The sequence below is a fragment of the Tasmannia lanceolata genome, unplaced genomic scaffold (genome assembly GCF_043159265.1).
Source record: "Tasmannia lanceolata isolate RefF3 unplaced genomic scaffold, GAP_Taslan_0.1 ptg000015l, whole genome shotgun sequence".
Taxonomy (NCBI): domain Eukaryota; kingdom Viridiplantae; phylum Streptophyta; class Magnoliopsida; order Canellales; family Winteraceae; genus Tasmannia; species Tasmannia lanceolata.
Genome location: NW_027518692.1, coordinates 35,397,542 through 35,412,921, shown reverse-complemented (window position 1 = coordinate 35,412,921; position 15,380 = coordinate 35,397,542). Strand labels below are relative to the sequence as shown.

General features: G+C 39.2%; 1 protein-coding gene across 1 annotated transcript; it reads right to left on the bottom strand.

Annotated features, from left to right (window-relative positions):
- Window positions 1-2,217: 2,217 nt before the first annotated feature.
- Window positions 2,218-5,283, bottom strand: LOC143846872 (Leucine-rich repeat protein kinase family protein). The gene is made up of 2 exons (XM_077355466.1): window positions 3,734-5,283; window positions 2,218-2,868 (listed from the first exon to the last, which is right to left on the bottom strand). Exons 1-2 carry the CDS (start codon window positions 5,133-5,135, stop codon window positions 2,306-2,308), a joined length of 1,965 nt encoding a protein of 654 aa, XP_077211581.1. The 5' UTR covers window positions 5,136-5,283; the 3' UTR covers window positions 2,218-2,305.
- Between the last annotated feature and the right edge of the window lie 10,097 nt (window positions 5,284-15,380).

The window sequence follows — 15,380 nt, the reverse complement described above, 5'->3', positions numbered from 1 at the left end:
TCCAGTTTTTGCCTCCACAGTTCGAATGGTTAGGATGACCCTATGGATCTGATTTTTTGTGGACACCCTATCTATGTGAGGGCCTTAAAAATGAATGGTTTGGATCACCCAAATAATGTGGCCCCCACTGTATTTTAAGGTAGTGTGTAGATAACTTATCTACACATATGTGTAGGAACCGTTTCCTCATACATATATATATATATATATATATATATATATATATATATATATATATATATATCGAGAGAGAGAGAGAGAGAAAGAGAGGGAGAGAGAGGGAGAGAGTACTAATTAATGCAGGATGGTTTGGATCAACCCGTGATGTGGTCCATACAGTTCTTTGTCGGCCCGTGCATCGCACAGTGTTTTTTACTAGTATATATATATATATGAGAAAACGGTTCGTACACATATGTGTAGATAAGTTATCTACACACTAGCTTAAAATACAGTGGGGGCCACATTATTTGGGTGATCAAAACCATTCATTTTTAAGGCCCTCACATAGATAGGGTGTCCACAAAAAATCAGATCCATAGGATCATCCTAATCATTCGAACTGTGGAGGCAAAAAATGGACTAATTTGTGAAGGTTTAAAGACATCCATTTTACCTCCACAATTCGTAGGGTTAGGATGATCCTATGGATCTGATTTTTTGTAGACACACTATCTATGTGAGGATCTTTAAAATGGATGGGTTGGATCACCCAAACAATGTGGGCCCCCACTGTATTTTAAGCTAGTGTGCAGAGAACTCTCTACACATATGAGAGAGAGAGTACTACTTAATGCAGGGAAATGATTTATGTGCCCCTTTTTCTCACTTGGACCATCCCCTTGTAGTGTAGCCAAACAAGCCACACATCACAAGGGCAGTGAGTTTCTCCCCCCCCCCCCCCCCCCCCCCCCCCCCCCAAACAGAAATCGTTAGCTTTTATGCTATTGGAGTTAACGGCTGCTTCTCCACCCCTTCGTAAAAGCTAACGAAAACTGTTAAGGAGAGGGGGGTGGAATAGCCATCAGAGGGGGGGGGGAGAAATATCACTGCCCTAAAGATAACATGAAAATGTTTCTCCACTTAAAAGTTGACAGATTGCCACAATAATTCATATCCATGTATTTTCAGGAAGATCCAAATGCACCATAATAATTTCCTCTAAGGTGGGCCCACTTGTAATTCAGTGGCGTTACAAAATCCTAGTCTTATATAAAGTAATTAAAGGTAAAGAAACAAGGAGCTTCTCATAGTATCATTCTAGAAAAAGTAAAAAGCAAAAAACATGCTTTTTATGCCAAAAATGAAAGTGAGACCAATCAGATAATCGTAGTGGTATCTGCATTAGGGAATTGATATCAGCACTCCCTTGCATGAATAATTTAATGCAACATTCTTTATACATTGGGATTTGCTAGCATCCATCGCGAAAGGCATTTTGCAGATGGCCTGTTGCATGTGAGAGCAGCCACACAGGCTCACTCTTCAGCAGATTTTCTCTTCATCCGCGAGGTGGCTGCTCTCACATGCAACAGAATATCCACGAAATGCCTTCTGCGATTGACTCTAGCAAATCCATAAATCTAATCCTTAGATGTGCAGCTTTTGATATTGGCTATCCTGCTTGGATAAGTTTTTCTCTAAATTCTCTTTTGTCTTGACCAATTTTGTTCTAGTAAATATTTAATACATGAACAAAAGTAACAAAGGATAGCATATCCAAGAAGGATTAATAAAGTCAAGAGTGCTGTTACCAAAACAAGGGAGTGGAAATAATCAGAAATAATATTCACACTCCCTAATTATTTGACAAAGGCTACTGATACTGACACTACCAGATTTTGTCAATTGCACTAACTCACCTTGTTTTTTATTTTGAAATTGGCTTGTAATGACTTTTTAGGAATTGCAGTAACCTTCCACAGCTGGCTAAATAATAAGGGATTTGCTAGGGACATTGCTTAAGGCATTTCGCGGCTGGGCTGGTGCATGTGAGAACAGCCACGCATGCTCAGATTTTGTCATATTCATTTAAATCACCTGAGGTAGCTGCTCTCACATGCCCTGAAATGCCTTCTGCAATGGTCCCTAGCAGATCCCGTTAAATAATAAAAGACAAGGTGAGTTAATAATAGAGTTATCAAAACATGGTAGTGCCAATATCAGTATGCTTTGGTAATTGGGTTTTAAAGGTGTTACAATTCCCAAAGGTGATAATTAACATCCAATTAAGTAAGTAATTAACAAGGTGAGGAGTGCCATTACCAAAACATGGGTGTGCGAATATCATTTTATACAATGTGAATTATGATATCTCAGCGTTGTCTTCCACTTGGCTCTCCTTCACCTCTTGAATCATCTTCAAAACCTGCCAAGTAGTCGGCCTCTGCTCAGGAGACGACCGGATACAGCCGGTTGCAATATCCAAAAGCATAGCTAGCCGGTTCTGCTCGTTCCCTTGCTCATCCCTAGCCGAAGACAAAGCCCAGCTCGCCAAATCGGTGACCTGTACGGACGGAAGCTGCAACGGGGAACGGCCGGTCAGAATCTCTAACAAGAGCATGCCGAAGCTGAAGACGTCCGATTTCGTGGTGAGTCGTTCGCGAGTCGATTTCCGAGTTTCGGGAGCGGCGTAACCGGACGAGTCGGAATCGTAGGACTCGGACGAGTCGTTTAGGAGTGGGGTGAGGCAGTAATCAGTGAGGCAGGCTTCGAAATCGGGGCCGAGGAGGACGTTGGAGGATTTTATGTTGCCGTGGACGAGTCTAGCTGGAGACTGGTGGATGTGGGCCAGTCCTTGAGCTACGTCCTCTGCTATTTTCAGGCACGATGTCCAGTGAAGCGGTTTTGCCCGAGTCGATCGGGTACCTGAGTCACGACTCACGGGTCAAAGTTGATAATATAATATAAAACGATGGGTGGAGAATTTTAATGCAAAAATTCCCATTTATTTGATTTCTGTTTCTATTATAGGAGAATTTTTCAAAAAGTAGTGTACATATTATATCACTGTGTTATCCAAACCGTCCATTAGATTTTCCTCTGTAGATTGGAGGGTTGTGATCATCCTATGGAAATGATTTCTCGGGCATAACCTATTTAGGTTGTGGCCCATCAAATGGACGGTTTGGATTATCCTGAGGTAGGCCGTACAGTACTTTTTGAAAATTCGTAGTGTAGATAACATTAAAAAAAGCAATATGGGAGGATGGCGAATTGAATGCGCTTGCAAGATTTTGAAAATCCAAGCTAATTCAAAAAAAATGAAAGTTTTCAAAGTTCAAAAAACATGCATAAATTTCAGGGTTTTTTCAAGAAGTTTGAAATTTATAGGAGAATTTTGTAACTATGGAGTGAAGTGGGGTAAATGCAGTATGGATATCAATTCTCTGAATGAATATATTCAAACCTGTACTGATATTGGCACTACCATGTTTTAATATTTGCACTAACTCAGCTTGTCTTCTTTTTTTAATTGGCATCTAAGAGCTTTCTGGGAACTGTTATAACCTTCCACAGCTCTAAGTTGGTACAATTATCAAAACATAGTAGTGCTAATATCAGTGACTTAATAGCCTTTCAAATCGGGTAAAGAAAGGAGTGCCAATATCAAAGAACCAACTTAGACTTACGAGCCACTGAGTAGATATCTTTTACTTTTCGATCTCTGCCCACTGAGTAGATATCTTAACCGAGTGGAATCGGACGAGTCGAGAGTGAGTTTTGAGCTTACCATGAATGAGAGAGAAGAGACTGCCATTAGGTTGGTAATCATAAACGAGAAGCCGTTCTTCCTTGGCCTGAAAATAAGCTCTGAGAGGAACCAAATTAGGATGCCGGAGATTCCCCACCGTTTCAAGATGCATCTGAAACCCATCCCTCGTCATCGCCGGAGAAATCTTCCCGGCGTCCAAACGCTTCACGCCGACGATCAATTGATTATCCAGAACAGCCTTATAACTCGTCCCCATCGTCCCTCTCCCTAACATTTCCGCTGAAGCCCTCATCAATTGCTCCACCGTATAAATCTGAGGCTCCCCCGCACAAAAAACCAAACTCCCACTCTTCCCAACTTGCATTTTCCCAGCCTTTGTTTCGGCCGGAATTGATAGTGGCCCATCTAAAAATAAAGCATTATCATTATCTGTACCAGTTGGTTCAGTCTGATGTATGCGGTCCAATGAATCAGAAGTCTGTAACTGTAACGGTTTATGATTTTGCATTTTCTTGATTGATAGAGACACACCTAGAAGGAACCCAATTACGAGTAAGACCCCGACGGAGAACCCAATAACGACGGCCGTCCTTTTGGGTTTTTTCTTGGGAGAAGGAGGGGGCAAAAGAATTCCCTCCATTTCCTCTCCGCCCCGCGGTGGTGGGGGAATCAAAGAAGAAGCAAAGAAGGCGGAATGGGATTGACATTGCTTATGGATAACCTCTCCACAGAGAGCGGGATTGCCGGAAAATGCTGAGGTGTCAAAACCCAAGAAAAGAGGGGTGGCCGGAACGGCGCCGAAGAGATTATTTTCCGACACATTGAAAATTCGGAGAGTAGATTGGTTGAGAGGAGGAATTGTGCCATTAAATTGGTTCCTTTCGAGGCGGAGATAGTAAAGGCGGTCGAGGGCGGCTAGTTGGGTGGGGATTTTTCCGGAGAGATTGTTGTTAGAGAGATCTAGGGTTCGAATTCTATGAAGAGAGAAGATTGAATTTGGGAAATTTCCTTCAAAGGAGTTGTGATCGAGGAATAGGGTTTTGAGATTGAGGAGTTTGGAGAAGTCAGGAATGGGTCCGGAAAGGGAATTGCTTTGTAAACTGAGGACTCTTAACTGATCTAGGCGGGTTAGGGTTTTTTCCTCAAAGGTTCCTCTTAGACCTAAACCTTCTAATACGAGTCGAATCACTTTACCTTCTGCACATTTTACGCCATACCATTGGCAGTAATGGAAACTATTTTTCAGGGAAAAATTGAGTTTGTTGTCTAGGTCTGAGGAAGCTTTGAAAGCAAGAAGGGCAAGAGCGTCAGATGGGATTAATGAATTGAGAGGAGGGGGAGAAGAGAGCGTAATGGCAGAAACTAAAAGGGGAAGAGAGAGTAAAGTGAGTAAGAGGTTAGGGTATTTTCTTGTCTGCATTTTTAGTTGCAGACGAGAGAAGAATGGGTTTTTTTTCTTCTTCTTCTTCTCTGTTTTGATTTGGGTTTACGGAGAGAGGAAAAGGTTCCTGAGAAAATTTCCGTGCCACAGTGCAGAGTAGCTGTCAGTGTGCAAACTCAGCGTCACGTGAAAGAGAGAAGGTGGGGAAAATTGAAAATTAAAACGATTTGAAAGATCCAGTAACTATAGCGGGTAAAAATAATGGGAGTATTAGATAGAGGTAAATCTAAGGATAAAATTTTTTCACAGGAGACAATGGAAAAGACAATTTTTCTCAGTGAAGTCAGTGCTGTCTGAAGAAGCATATTTTACGTGGGAGCTAGTTAGAAAATAAGGAAAATTATTTAAAAAATGTAAAGTTTTGCTGAAATTGTGAATCAAGGGCAGACTTTTGAAAATCATGAGAGAGGAGTTGTCAGGTGCGCCAGATATGTTTTAGGACAAGAATACCCTTCTTGTTTTTCCCTTCACTTTAGGCACAAATCCAATGCCATTTCACCTACCATTTTCGGTGTTTATCTTCTTCTTCCCAAAGCCTTCCAAACAGTAAAACTCCATACCCATTGTCATTGCCATTAGCGAAAAAACTCCATTGGCTCTCTTTATTTTGCTTTGGATAATAAACCCGGTGAAATGTTATCAACACTACTATATTTTGATGAGGGCACTCCTCACTTTATTAAAAATATGGTATGGCCCGCACCATAGGATGATCCAAACTGTCCATTAGATGAGCCGCGGCCTAAATAGATTGTGCCCCAAGAATTATTTCCATATGTTAATCCTAACCCTCTAACACTATAACATTCAGATCAGAGGGTTAGGATCAACCTATGAAAATGATTTTTGGGGCACAACCTATTTAGGAACCACTCTTTTGATATTGGAACCACTCTTTTTATGATGAAAAAGCCACTATTTTCATACTAAAACCACTATTTGATATTGGAATCTCTTTTCATACTAGAACCACTCTTTTGATATTGGAACCACTCTTTTCATAATGGAATCACTTTTGATATTGGAACCACTCTTTTCATAATAGAACCACTTTTGATATTGGAATCACTCTTTTCATAATGGAACCACTTTTCATATTGGAACCACTCTTTTCATCATGGAACCATTCTTTTCATATTAGAACCACTTTGTTCGGGAGTCCGAATGACCTTTCGGACTTCCGATAGGAGTCCAGTAGTTTGTGATGGAAGTGGTACTCAATTGAGAGTCTGACGGAAACAATTGGAAGTCCGAGTCGGTCTGTTGCAAGTCAGACCAGCTACCTCTTGAATGAAGACCAAGGTTTTAAATTTCGACCGAAATCCAAAATTTCGGTCTAAAAGTTTGGGTTTCGGTGGAGAACAAAATCGAAATGTGGTAAACTCGAAACCATAGAAAATTTTGATTGAATTTCTTCCTGAAATTTCGGTCCAAAATTTCATGAAAATCCCAAAAAATCTGCAATTTTAAGATTAATTAATATTCTCTTAAAATTTCGGGCCCGAAATTTAGGGCGAAATTTCGATAATTTTGCCTTAAATTTTAGGAAGAGATAAATGACTTAATTTGTTTCGACTGATTTCGCCCAAAATTTCAAAATTTTGACAAAAATTTCAGTTTCGGTCAGGAACGAAACGCATTCCGAAACCGAAATTTAAAACCTTGATGAAGACAACAGTTTTTGTCTCCATTCACGAGGTGGCTGGTCTGACGTGCGACAAACCAGCCGCGAAATGCATTTTGTGATGGACGGTAGCAAATGAATGTTGCTTTTGTTTCAAAATTATCTTAACTACTGTAAAAAGGAATAAAATACTACATCCAATTACTATGGAATTGTGTTACACCTTGAATTCAAATTTTTCATGATGAATCACTGTTGATTGCAAATGGAGGAGTGCGGTTACAAAATCGGTTAGACAAAAACTACTAGAGCTAAAGTGTGTAAATAAAGGAGAGGAGCTAAAGTGTGTAAATAAAGGAGAGGAATTTCAAGTCTCTCTCCTAACATCCACATATAACTTGTATCCTTTTCTTTTATCTCGGAGAAATTATTAAGATAGAGATCTTCTTCTTCTCTTTATTCTTTCTTAAACATTTTGACTATACATTGAAGACATCAATGGACATTGTCTAGTCTCGTTCTTTGATAAGTTTCTTTTTCTTTAACACCAATCGAATTGCTGAAGTCCTTGTTCACAAGGCAATCGAACTAACAATTGACTGATCATAGTTCGTACATTACTCGAAAAATGAGTTACATCTTTAATTAATTGATAAGGCATTTAAAACCTTCGATCCAAGGACACATCTCTTCTTGTGTAGGATTTTTTGCACCAACATGAATAAGCGATAATACCCATTAGAATAAGTGGCAATATTTACCAGAGTAATAAACAATGTTGGAAAAGACTATTGGTAGTAGGAACCACTTTAATTATCATTAGAAAAGCACGATCTAAAAAAATAGATTTTTGCAAAAGACGTCTTCTACTTTGCTTTATTTCTAAAAAGGGTCTTCTGGTTTGACAATTTGCAAATACAGCTACTTTAAATCATGGGTGTAGGTAGGAATATCATTTCTATAGATACTAGCATTCTTGGCCCATTCTATGCATGGGTGTAAACAATGGGCCCACCCCATCAAAACACAAAACATGAGGTCTAAAATAGTGGGCCCTACGCTATATATGGGCTCGGATGGAGACCATGGGACCTACTCCATCAAAAGTGAGGTAAAATGGTGGGCCCCACCTGATGCATGGTTTTGAATTGAGTTAGTGGGACCCACCTTATCAAAGCATATCACTGAGCATGATGGGTATTTTGGTCTTTTTACAAGGTAATTTTATGTCTTTTAACATATAAGGTCATGTTGGCCATTTATGAGTACAACGGTCTAGGATGGGTATTTTGGTCACAAATTGATCGCATGACCAACATTCACTCAAACATGATTACTCTATTTGTAAATTGTCAAACTATTATACTAATTTTTTAAATTTAGCAAAGTAGAAGACTTCTTTTGCAAAAACCCCAACAGATAATTGCAAAAACCCACAATATAATTGTGTTTGAAATCATATATATGCTTTTGAATTTTGATAGTACAAGCTTTCTATTTAAGTAATGGAAGTTTCATTCTGAAGCAATTGTAATCACTATTGGGAATTAGTTGAAGTGGGACTGATTTGACTCATATCAATTAATACTATTTACTATAGTTCTACCACAAAAAAGAATATGAAGAATGAGTGCCAAAAAATGAAATTTTTTTCTGAAAGTCCAACAGAAAACGAAGAGAGATGAAGAAGAATATTTAAAAATGAAGATAGAAGAGAAGAAGTAGAAGCACCAGCAAGTTTTTAATAGGAAGATGTATGAATTTTCTACCTGGAGATTGAGATGTTTGATAGAAGGCCAAAATATTTAAGGTTGAACGAATAAACTTTATAACTGAAAATATCTCAGTTGCCTCCTCTCTTCACGTGACTACTGAAAAAATGGGCAAGAAATGCAGAAGGATATGATATCTCTAACCCCTTGTTTTGATATTCACACTGCTCTCCTTATTTTACAAACTTTGGTTCTTAAAGGGCACGTTTGGCTACCATGATTTGTTTTCATGATAAATCAATGTCTCCAAGTGGAGATTAGGGTGAAGTGGCTCAAGATCAGGAAACAAATAATAGGAAACTAGTGTGTCCGGTGATGAGAAGTGGTAAAAAATCAGGAAACAAAATACTCTACCCAAAATTCAATCTGTTGTTTTCTGATTTTTTGTATGTTTCCTGATTTTTTGCCGCTTCTGATCACCGGACACACTAGCTTCTTGTATTTTGTTTCCTGATTTTTAGCCACTTCACCCAGCCAAACCCTCTCTCACCACTAGGATACACTAGATAACTATGAAAAAAAAAAAAAAAATCATCGTATCCAAACGTGCCCTAAGTGTATGATGTGATAAACCAGGGTTCTTGTATGTGAGACAACGCCTAGTGCGGCACAATGGGTCTCACCATTGGACGATCCCAGCCCTCCATTTGATAGGCCTTGCATTTGATCTTGAATAGCATACAAATTCATGTGATACAACATCATAGTTTCCATTAAGAAATCTACAAGATCAACGGTTTTGATTTCAGAAGTGACTCTCCATTTGAATCTACACTATACAAAATCGGAAAAGTTGGATGACCTCAAGGTTAGATAAAACCTTCTAAAGGGAAGTGATATTTACACCCCTTTTGATCACTAGGAACACCCAGCACCAGTGTATCAATGACTAACGTGGGGCTAATGTACTTGATGTCAGAAAAACCCAGTGGGTTTGATTGCCCCGTACACTGGCGCCCCTGGTGATCAAAAGGGGCGTAAGTATCATTTCCCTCTAATAAATGTAAAGTTTCCTTTAACTATTAAGTGCCTACCTAAGCGTGTTCACATCTCACTTTTGAATGAGAGAACAACCACCTGAGATTAATTAAATGAATAAGACAAAATCTGCAAAAAGGTGAGCCACTGTGGCCTTTCTCACTTGCAAAAGTGAGCCGCAAAATGGCTTTCCACAGAGTTGTGTAGCAAATCCCACCTCATAAATATAAATTTCTTAAGAGTTAAGCTTATCTGAGCTTGAGCGTCAAAAACTCATATGGGCCCACATTTTTGGTGTGATCCAAAGCATTCATTTGGAATGCCCTTACAGAGATAGGATGTGTACCAAAAATCAGGTCCATACGATTATCCTAACCCATCCAAAAGTGGAGGGAAAAATAGACAGATACTGTTTCTCCACAGATTTGCCCATTTTTTCCCTCCACAAAATGTGGGCCCACATGAGTTTTTGAGCTCGAGCTCAGAAACACTTTCCTTATTGGGTTTTGCTAACGAGTGAGGAGCATTTAAAGCACCTATTTTCATGCACCCCACGCATATATCCTCAAACACATTTATTACTAGAGCAACGATTGTAGTCAAGATTTTATTTCCATAATTACAATTTCAACAAAAGAGGCTTGGGTTTGGTTTTTACAAAAATACCCCCACCATGACAAAATAACAAGAATACCCTTATCTCATAAAAGATAACGAAAATATCCCTACTTAAATCTCATGAAAAATGACAAAAATACTTATATCTCATAGAAAGTGTTAAATACACCTATCTCTTCGGGGAAAAAATAATAATCTCTCATATATCATGGAAAATAAAAAGACCCTATCTCATAGAAAATTATCATAGTACCACTCACTCATAAAAAATGACCAATACACTTATATGTCATAGAAAATAATAAAAAAGACCTATCTAATGCAAGACAATTTACATGGTGGACGGCGCTGCACTTATGTGCAACCCGAAAAAAATACTGGTGGCCGCATTTTTTTGGTGATCCAACCATTCATTTTGTTGGGCCCTGATTTTATTCTCTAATTCAGATCTAATTTTATTCTCTAATAAAATCTTCTCCATAGAATGATCTTAACCCTTTGATTTGAGAAGGTTTAAAATGGACACCGCAATATAAAAAAACTACATAGATCGGGGTTAGGATTGAAAAATATTTTATGGGCATATCCCCAACAAATGAAAAAAATACGTGTGCCGACATTGTTTGGGTGGGTGATCCAACCATTCATTTGTTGGGCCCTAATGTAGATAGTGTGGGCCCGTAAAATCTTCTCCATAGAATGATCTTAACCCTTTGATTTGAGGAAGTTTAAAATGGACACCACAATAAAAAAAATGCATAGATTGGAAGGTTAGGATCATCGATCCTATGAACAAAATACACTATCTCATAAAAATGACAAAATACACTATCTCATGAAAATGACAAAAATAAACTTATCTCATATAAAATAATAAAATATTTCAATCTCATGGAAAATGGGTTAAGGTACTTTGGCTATTATCTTTTATGACATAGGGGTATTCTTGTTATTTTCTCGTAATAGAAATGAAATTGTGGGAAACAGTTCTCTAATAATAAATGTGTTCTGAGGATAAAAGTGTGGGTACATGAAAATAGGTGCTTTAAATGCTCCTGAGGGCACTCGTTAGCAAAACCCTTTCATAGCTTTTAATTATATCTTATGCAAGTAAATTTCTCTATAGCTATTATACCTTACAAATGCAAAACAAACATGTTGGTCCAAGTGAACTCAGAGCTCGCCTGGAAAGGAGCCTTTGGTAGTTGGCTTATTCAATTATTCAACTGGATAATAAGATCAGTCAATAATGCTTTAAAAAATCCCACTCTGCCTCTGTTGCGTTGCAAATGGGACTCTACCCAATGAGTTGAATATTTAGGAAACTGGTATGGGAGTCGTGTTGATAATGGGACTCCTCACTTTCATCGAACACTTTTCTGATTGGCCAGTGGAATGCTAATATAAAGGGCACCCTTGCAAAAAACAAGCTATAAGGGCTATCCATTGGACCATCTAACTAAAGTGCATTTATTTTTCTTTTAATTTTATATTTTTCTATGCCATTATAAATGCTCTTCAGTGTGATTGTCCAAATAGGGGCACCCTTCTAGCTGTTCTTTTTTTGTTGCAAAGGCACCTTTCACTTTAGCATTCTTCTAGCACTTTTCGAATTAAGCCCAAGGATAATTTGATGAATAAATGCATGCTCTTAACGTTAATGGAAAGGATATGAGCACAATAGGTGCATCCTAATGGTGTCCATTGGGTCCATATCCTAAGGTCCAAAATTATTTCAATCGTGGCCAAGATAAAGCCTCAAAATCCAATGGAGTGTCCTATAAGTCTAGAACCGAATGAAGGGGGCAATTTCTCTCTATATGAAAATAACCTTTATGTTTTAGTTCATTTTTGTCTATTCATGACGGGTATTTTTGTAACATTTTTAAACCCTACTAAAAATGACAAAAAATATTTCATTTTTCCCACTTTTAATTCTCATGACAATTCTCTTCTCTCTTGGGTTTCATCCCTTTTCCCTCACTTAACCCGACACTCCCATGGATGATCCAATTTAAAATAGTCGTGTTGATAATGGGACTCGGATCGTGACCAAGATATAGGTGGATCCGAAGTGGATCTATGAGAAAAAGAAAGAGAGTGATTGAGAGAGACAGATCAGGAATTATTTTCCCTTTTTCTTGGGGAAGGGGGTGTGAGAGGGTTGATTTGTTCAGCCTTTGGAATCAAATAAGGTATAGTCATGTCCCACCAAAGTTTTGCTTCTTCTTATGGTAACCACATAATGATAAACTGGCCACTAGAAACAACTTTTGGTCGCGAAAAGTTTTTTTTTTCTTTTTTGGTAAGCTGGGATCGACCCCGCGACCTCAAGGTTGAGATACAAAGCTTCAACCATTGAGCTATAGGCTCAACCCCGTCGCGATAAGTGTTGTACTGAGGGCAATTCATGTAGAAAACTTCTTTTTGTCTGCCTTGCAAACCAAATCAGTGGGACCTTAATCAATCTCCGCCCTAATTGGACTAACAACAAGCTAGAAAATCACCAGAGATGATCTCTCATGTCCAATGGGCAATAAAGGATTGCATCTAATAATGTTCTTCTTGTACCCTGTCGGGGGTAGAAACGGTGGCGCCTAACTCCTAGCACTTGCCCTAAGTCCCAAGGATGAAGTCAGAGACAACAGGGTTATAGGAGGGGAGGGGTCTCCTCCCACCTCCTAATTAAGCAGCCATCCGATCTCCAACATGGCCCACAACCAAAGGCGTGATGAGCGGTCACCATCTATCAACCCCCTATGTCCACCTCCTTGCAGAGCCATAACGCATGATCTTGTCCACTACCTCACCGGCACACACCGCCCCATAAGAAATGGGTCACATCACCTAACCGCTAAAGAAGGCAGGAATCTTCTAATTGCCCTTAACCATTGTACTAGCAGCATCAGAGATCGTGCCTCAGTCCCAGGATGTCCAATCAACATGTACGACGACAATACACCATAGAAGGTCATTATCACCTTCCAACAAATAGCATCACGACACATCGCCATTACACTGAACTAGGTAACACGTCTTTTCCCTGGCTAAGTTCTCATTCTATTGATCTCTTTACGGACTTGAGCGTCGGAGAGTTCCTCTGGATTGAATGCATGCTTTGGGTGGACCAAACAAGAAATTTTTCCACATAGTGAAAAAATGGCAGCCGTGAAGACCTTGCACAGGCGACTTAAACATTCTAACAGAAGAGTCTTGTCTTTTTAGGTCATGTTTGGCAATCATGAATTTTTTTTTTACGATAAATTAGTTTCTCAAGTGGTGAGAGAGGGGTAAAGAGGGTGGGAGAAGGAGTGATAGGGTTTGGTGAGGCAATGACAGGGTCTGGTGAATTTTTGGTTATCAAATTCTGTGCCACCATCACATTGAAAAATTTTGGTCTTCATGCTAAATTGTGTTTCAAACGTAGTAAGAAAATTAGTAAAGCATTCCACCGTTTCATTCTTTCTAAACAAGGGAAACATCCATGAAAACCTTGAAAATCATCAACCAACAAAAGATAATATAAGTGTCCAGCTCTAGAAGTTACAGGAGTATGTCCCCACAAATCAACATGAATAACTTCAAAAGGTGAGACAGTCACATAAATAGATGAAGTAAAAGGTAACTTACGAGATTTGCCCTCTAAGCAACTAGGACAAATTTTATCGAAACATCAAGCGACTTCTACTAAATGGGAAACAATCCATTTCTACTCGGCCATGTGAGAAGGGTCTTCCCTGTCGGTCAATCCTTAATGCAAAAACCAGATGCATCAAGCTCAAAAACACAATCATTATCTCGAACAAATTGCGCCAGATAACAAGTTTTTCTTGATTTCAGGCACCTGCAGACATTATTCAATTTAAATGTATGAGAGGGTGTGACAAGTGTGGAGTTACTAGTTCCAATGATAGGTAGTTTCATACCATTTCCAATCATTATTTGGTCAATTCCTTTGTAGTTAGAATGATTTGCAAGACCTATTGCGTCAGCCATGATGTGGTTTCTAGCATCGATATCTTGATACCATGCACCATCACCTATGTTCATTGCAGCGAAGGATGACAGAACGTCATCCGCGTGATATGCTTGATTCCACTGATTATTATTTCTTGCATGACAGTTTTGGCAAATGGGACGACCAGAAGTGAATCCTCATCCTCCATAAGAGTTGAAGTGCCCACCTCGACCTCCACGGTTGTGGTGAAATCGTTGATATCTATTTCCTCCGCGATAATAGCCACGATTGGTGTTCAAGGAGTAATGGCCACCATGACCACGATTTTCACGACCTCTTCCTCGTAAGGTGAAAAAGGCCGTAGAATCAGATGAAGGTATGTTCTTTTTAGACATAGCTTCCAATTGCATTTCATGATTAACCATTAATTCAGATAAATCATAAAATGAGGGCAGGCCATCTGACCTGGTAGTGATGGAAGTATAAAAACTGAGATACTCTGGACAAAGTCCATCCAACATGGACCAAATCGTTTGAGGATACCAGCTGTATCGCAGAAGCCAATGCGCTAGACAAGCTCTTAGGACGATCAAGATATTCAATCATTGGCGAGTCTCTCTTGTTAAGCTTCACGATTTGTTGTTTCAGATTAAGCACGCGAGTTTCTGATGTAGAAGCCAGCATTCTTGACAACGATTCCCAAGCTTCCTTTGCTGTGTCCAAGCCAATAACTTGAGACAAGACTTCTTCCGTGAGAGTAGCATTTATCCAATTAAAGACAAGTTGGTATGTTCTTTTCCATGTTGTATACTCTGGATTGATGAGATGGCCTTCTTTATCATGGATGAATTTTGTTGGCGCGGGAAACGATCCACCTACAAAACGATACAGATCTTGTGCGTACAGAGCTAGAACTATCTGAGACTTCCACAACAGATAGTTACTTCGATTCAAACAGACAGACACCAAACTTGCAATTGATGAGATGGAAATGGATGTCATTGCAGGGGGTGCAGAGATCTTTGATGATGTATCCATGGCAGTCCTCTCGGAAACAATATACTCAATAACTAGAGGATCAGACTACTCATCAAGAGAGTCCTGAATCAAACAAGACAGAATGTTAATGCTACGATACCATGTGAAACTACCAATTACTCCAAGAGCTTAAGCTGTTGGAGTAACTTGTTGTCTCACAATGAGACTTGAAAGGGTACAAATGAGTAGAAGCTGAGTAAGTGGCTAAGAAATAAGGGAAAAATCAATCTTTTGGG

What these genes read in the sequence shown, in the direction of transcription:
- LOC143846872 (XM_077355466.1), bottom strand. Translation starts at nt 5,135, where the DNA reads ATGCAGACAAGAAAATACCCTAACCTCTTACTCACTTTACTCTCTCTT. An exon ending in TCTCTTCTCTCTCATTCATG is followed by an intron (nt 2,869 to 3,733) that starts GTAAGCTCAAAA and finishes GTCGTGACTCAG; the next exon opens with GTACCCGATCGACTCGGGCA.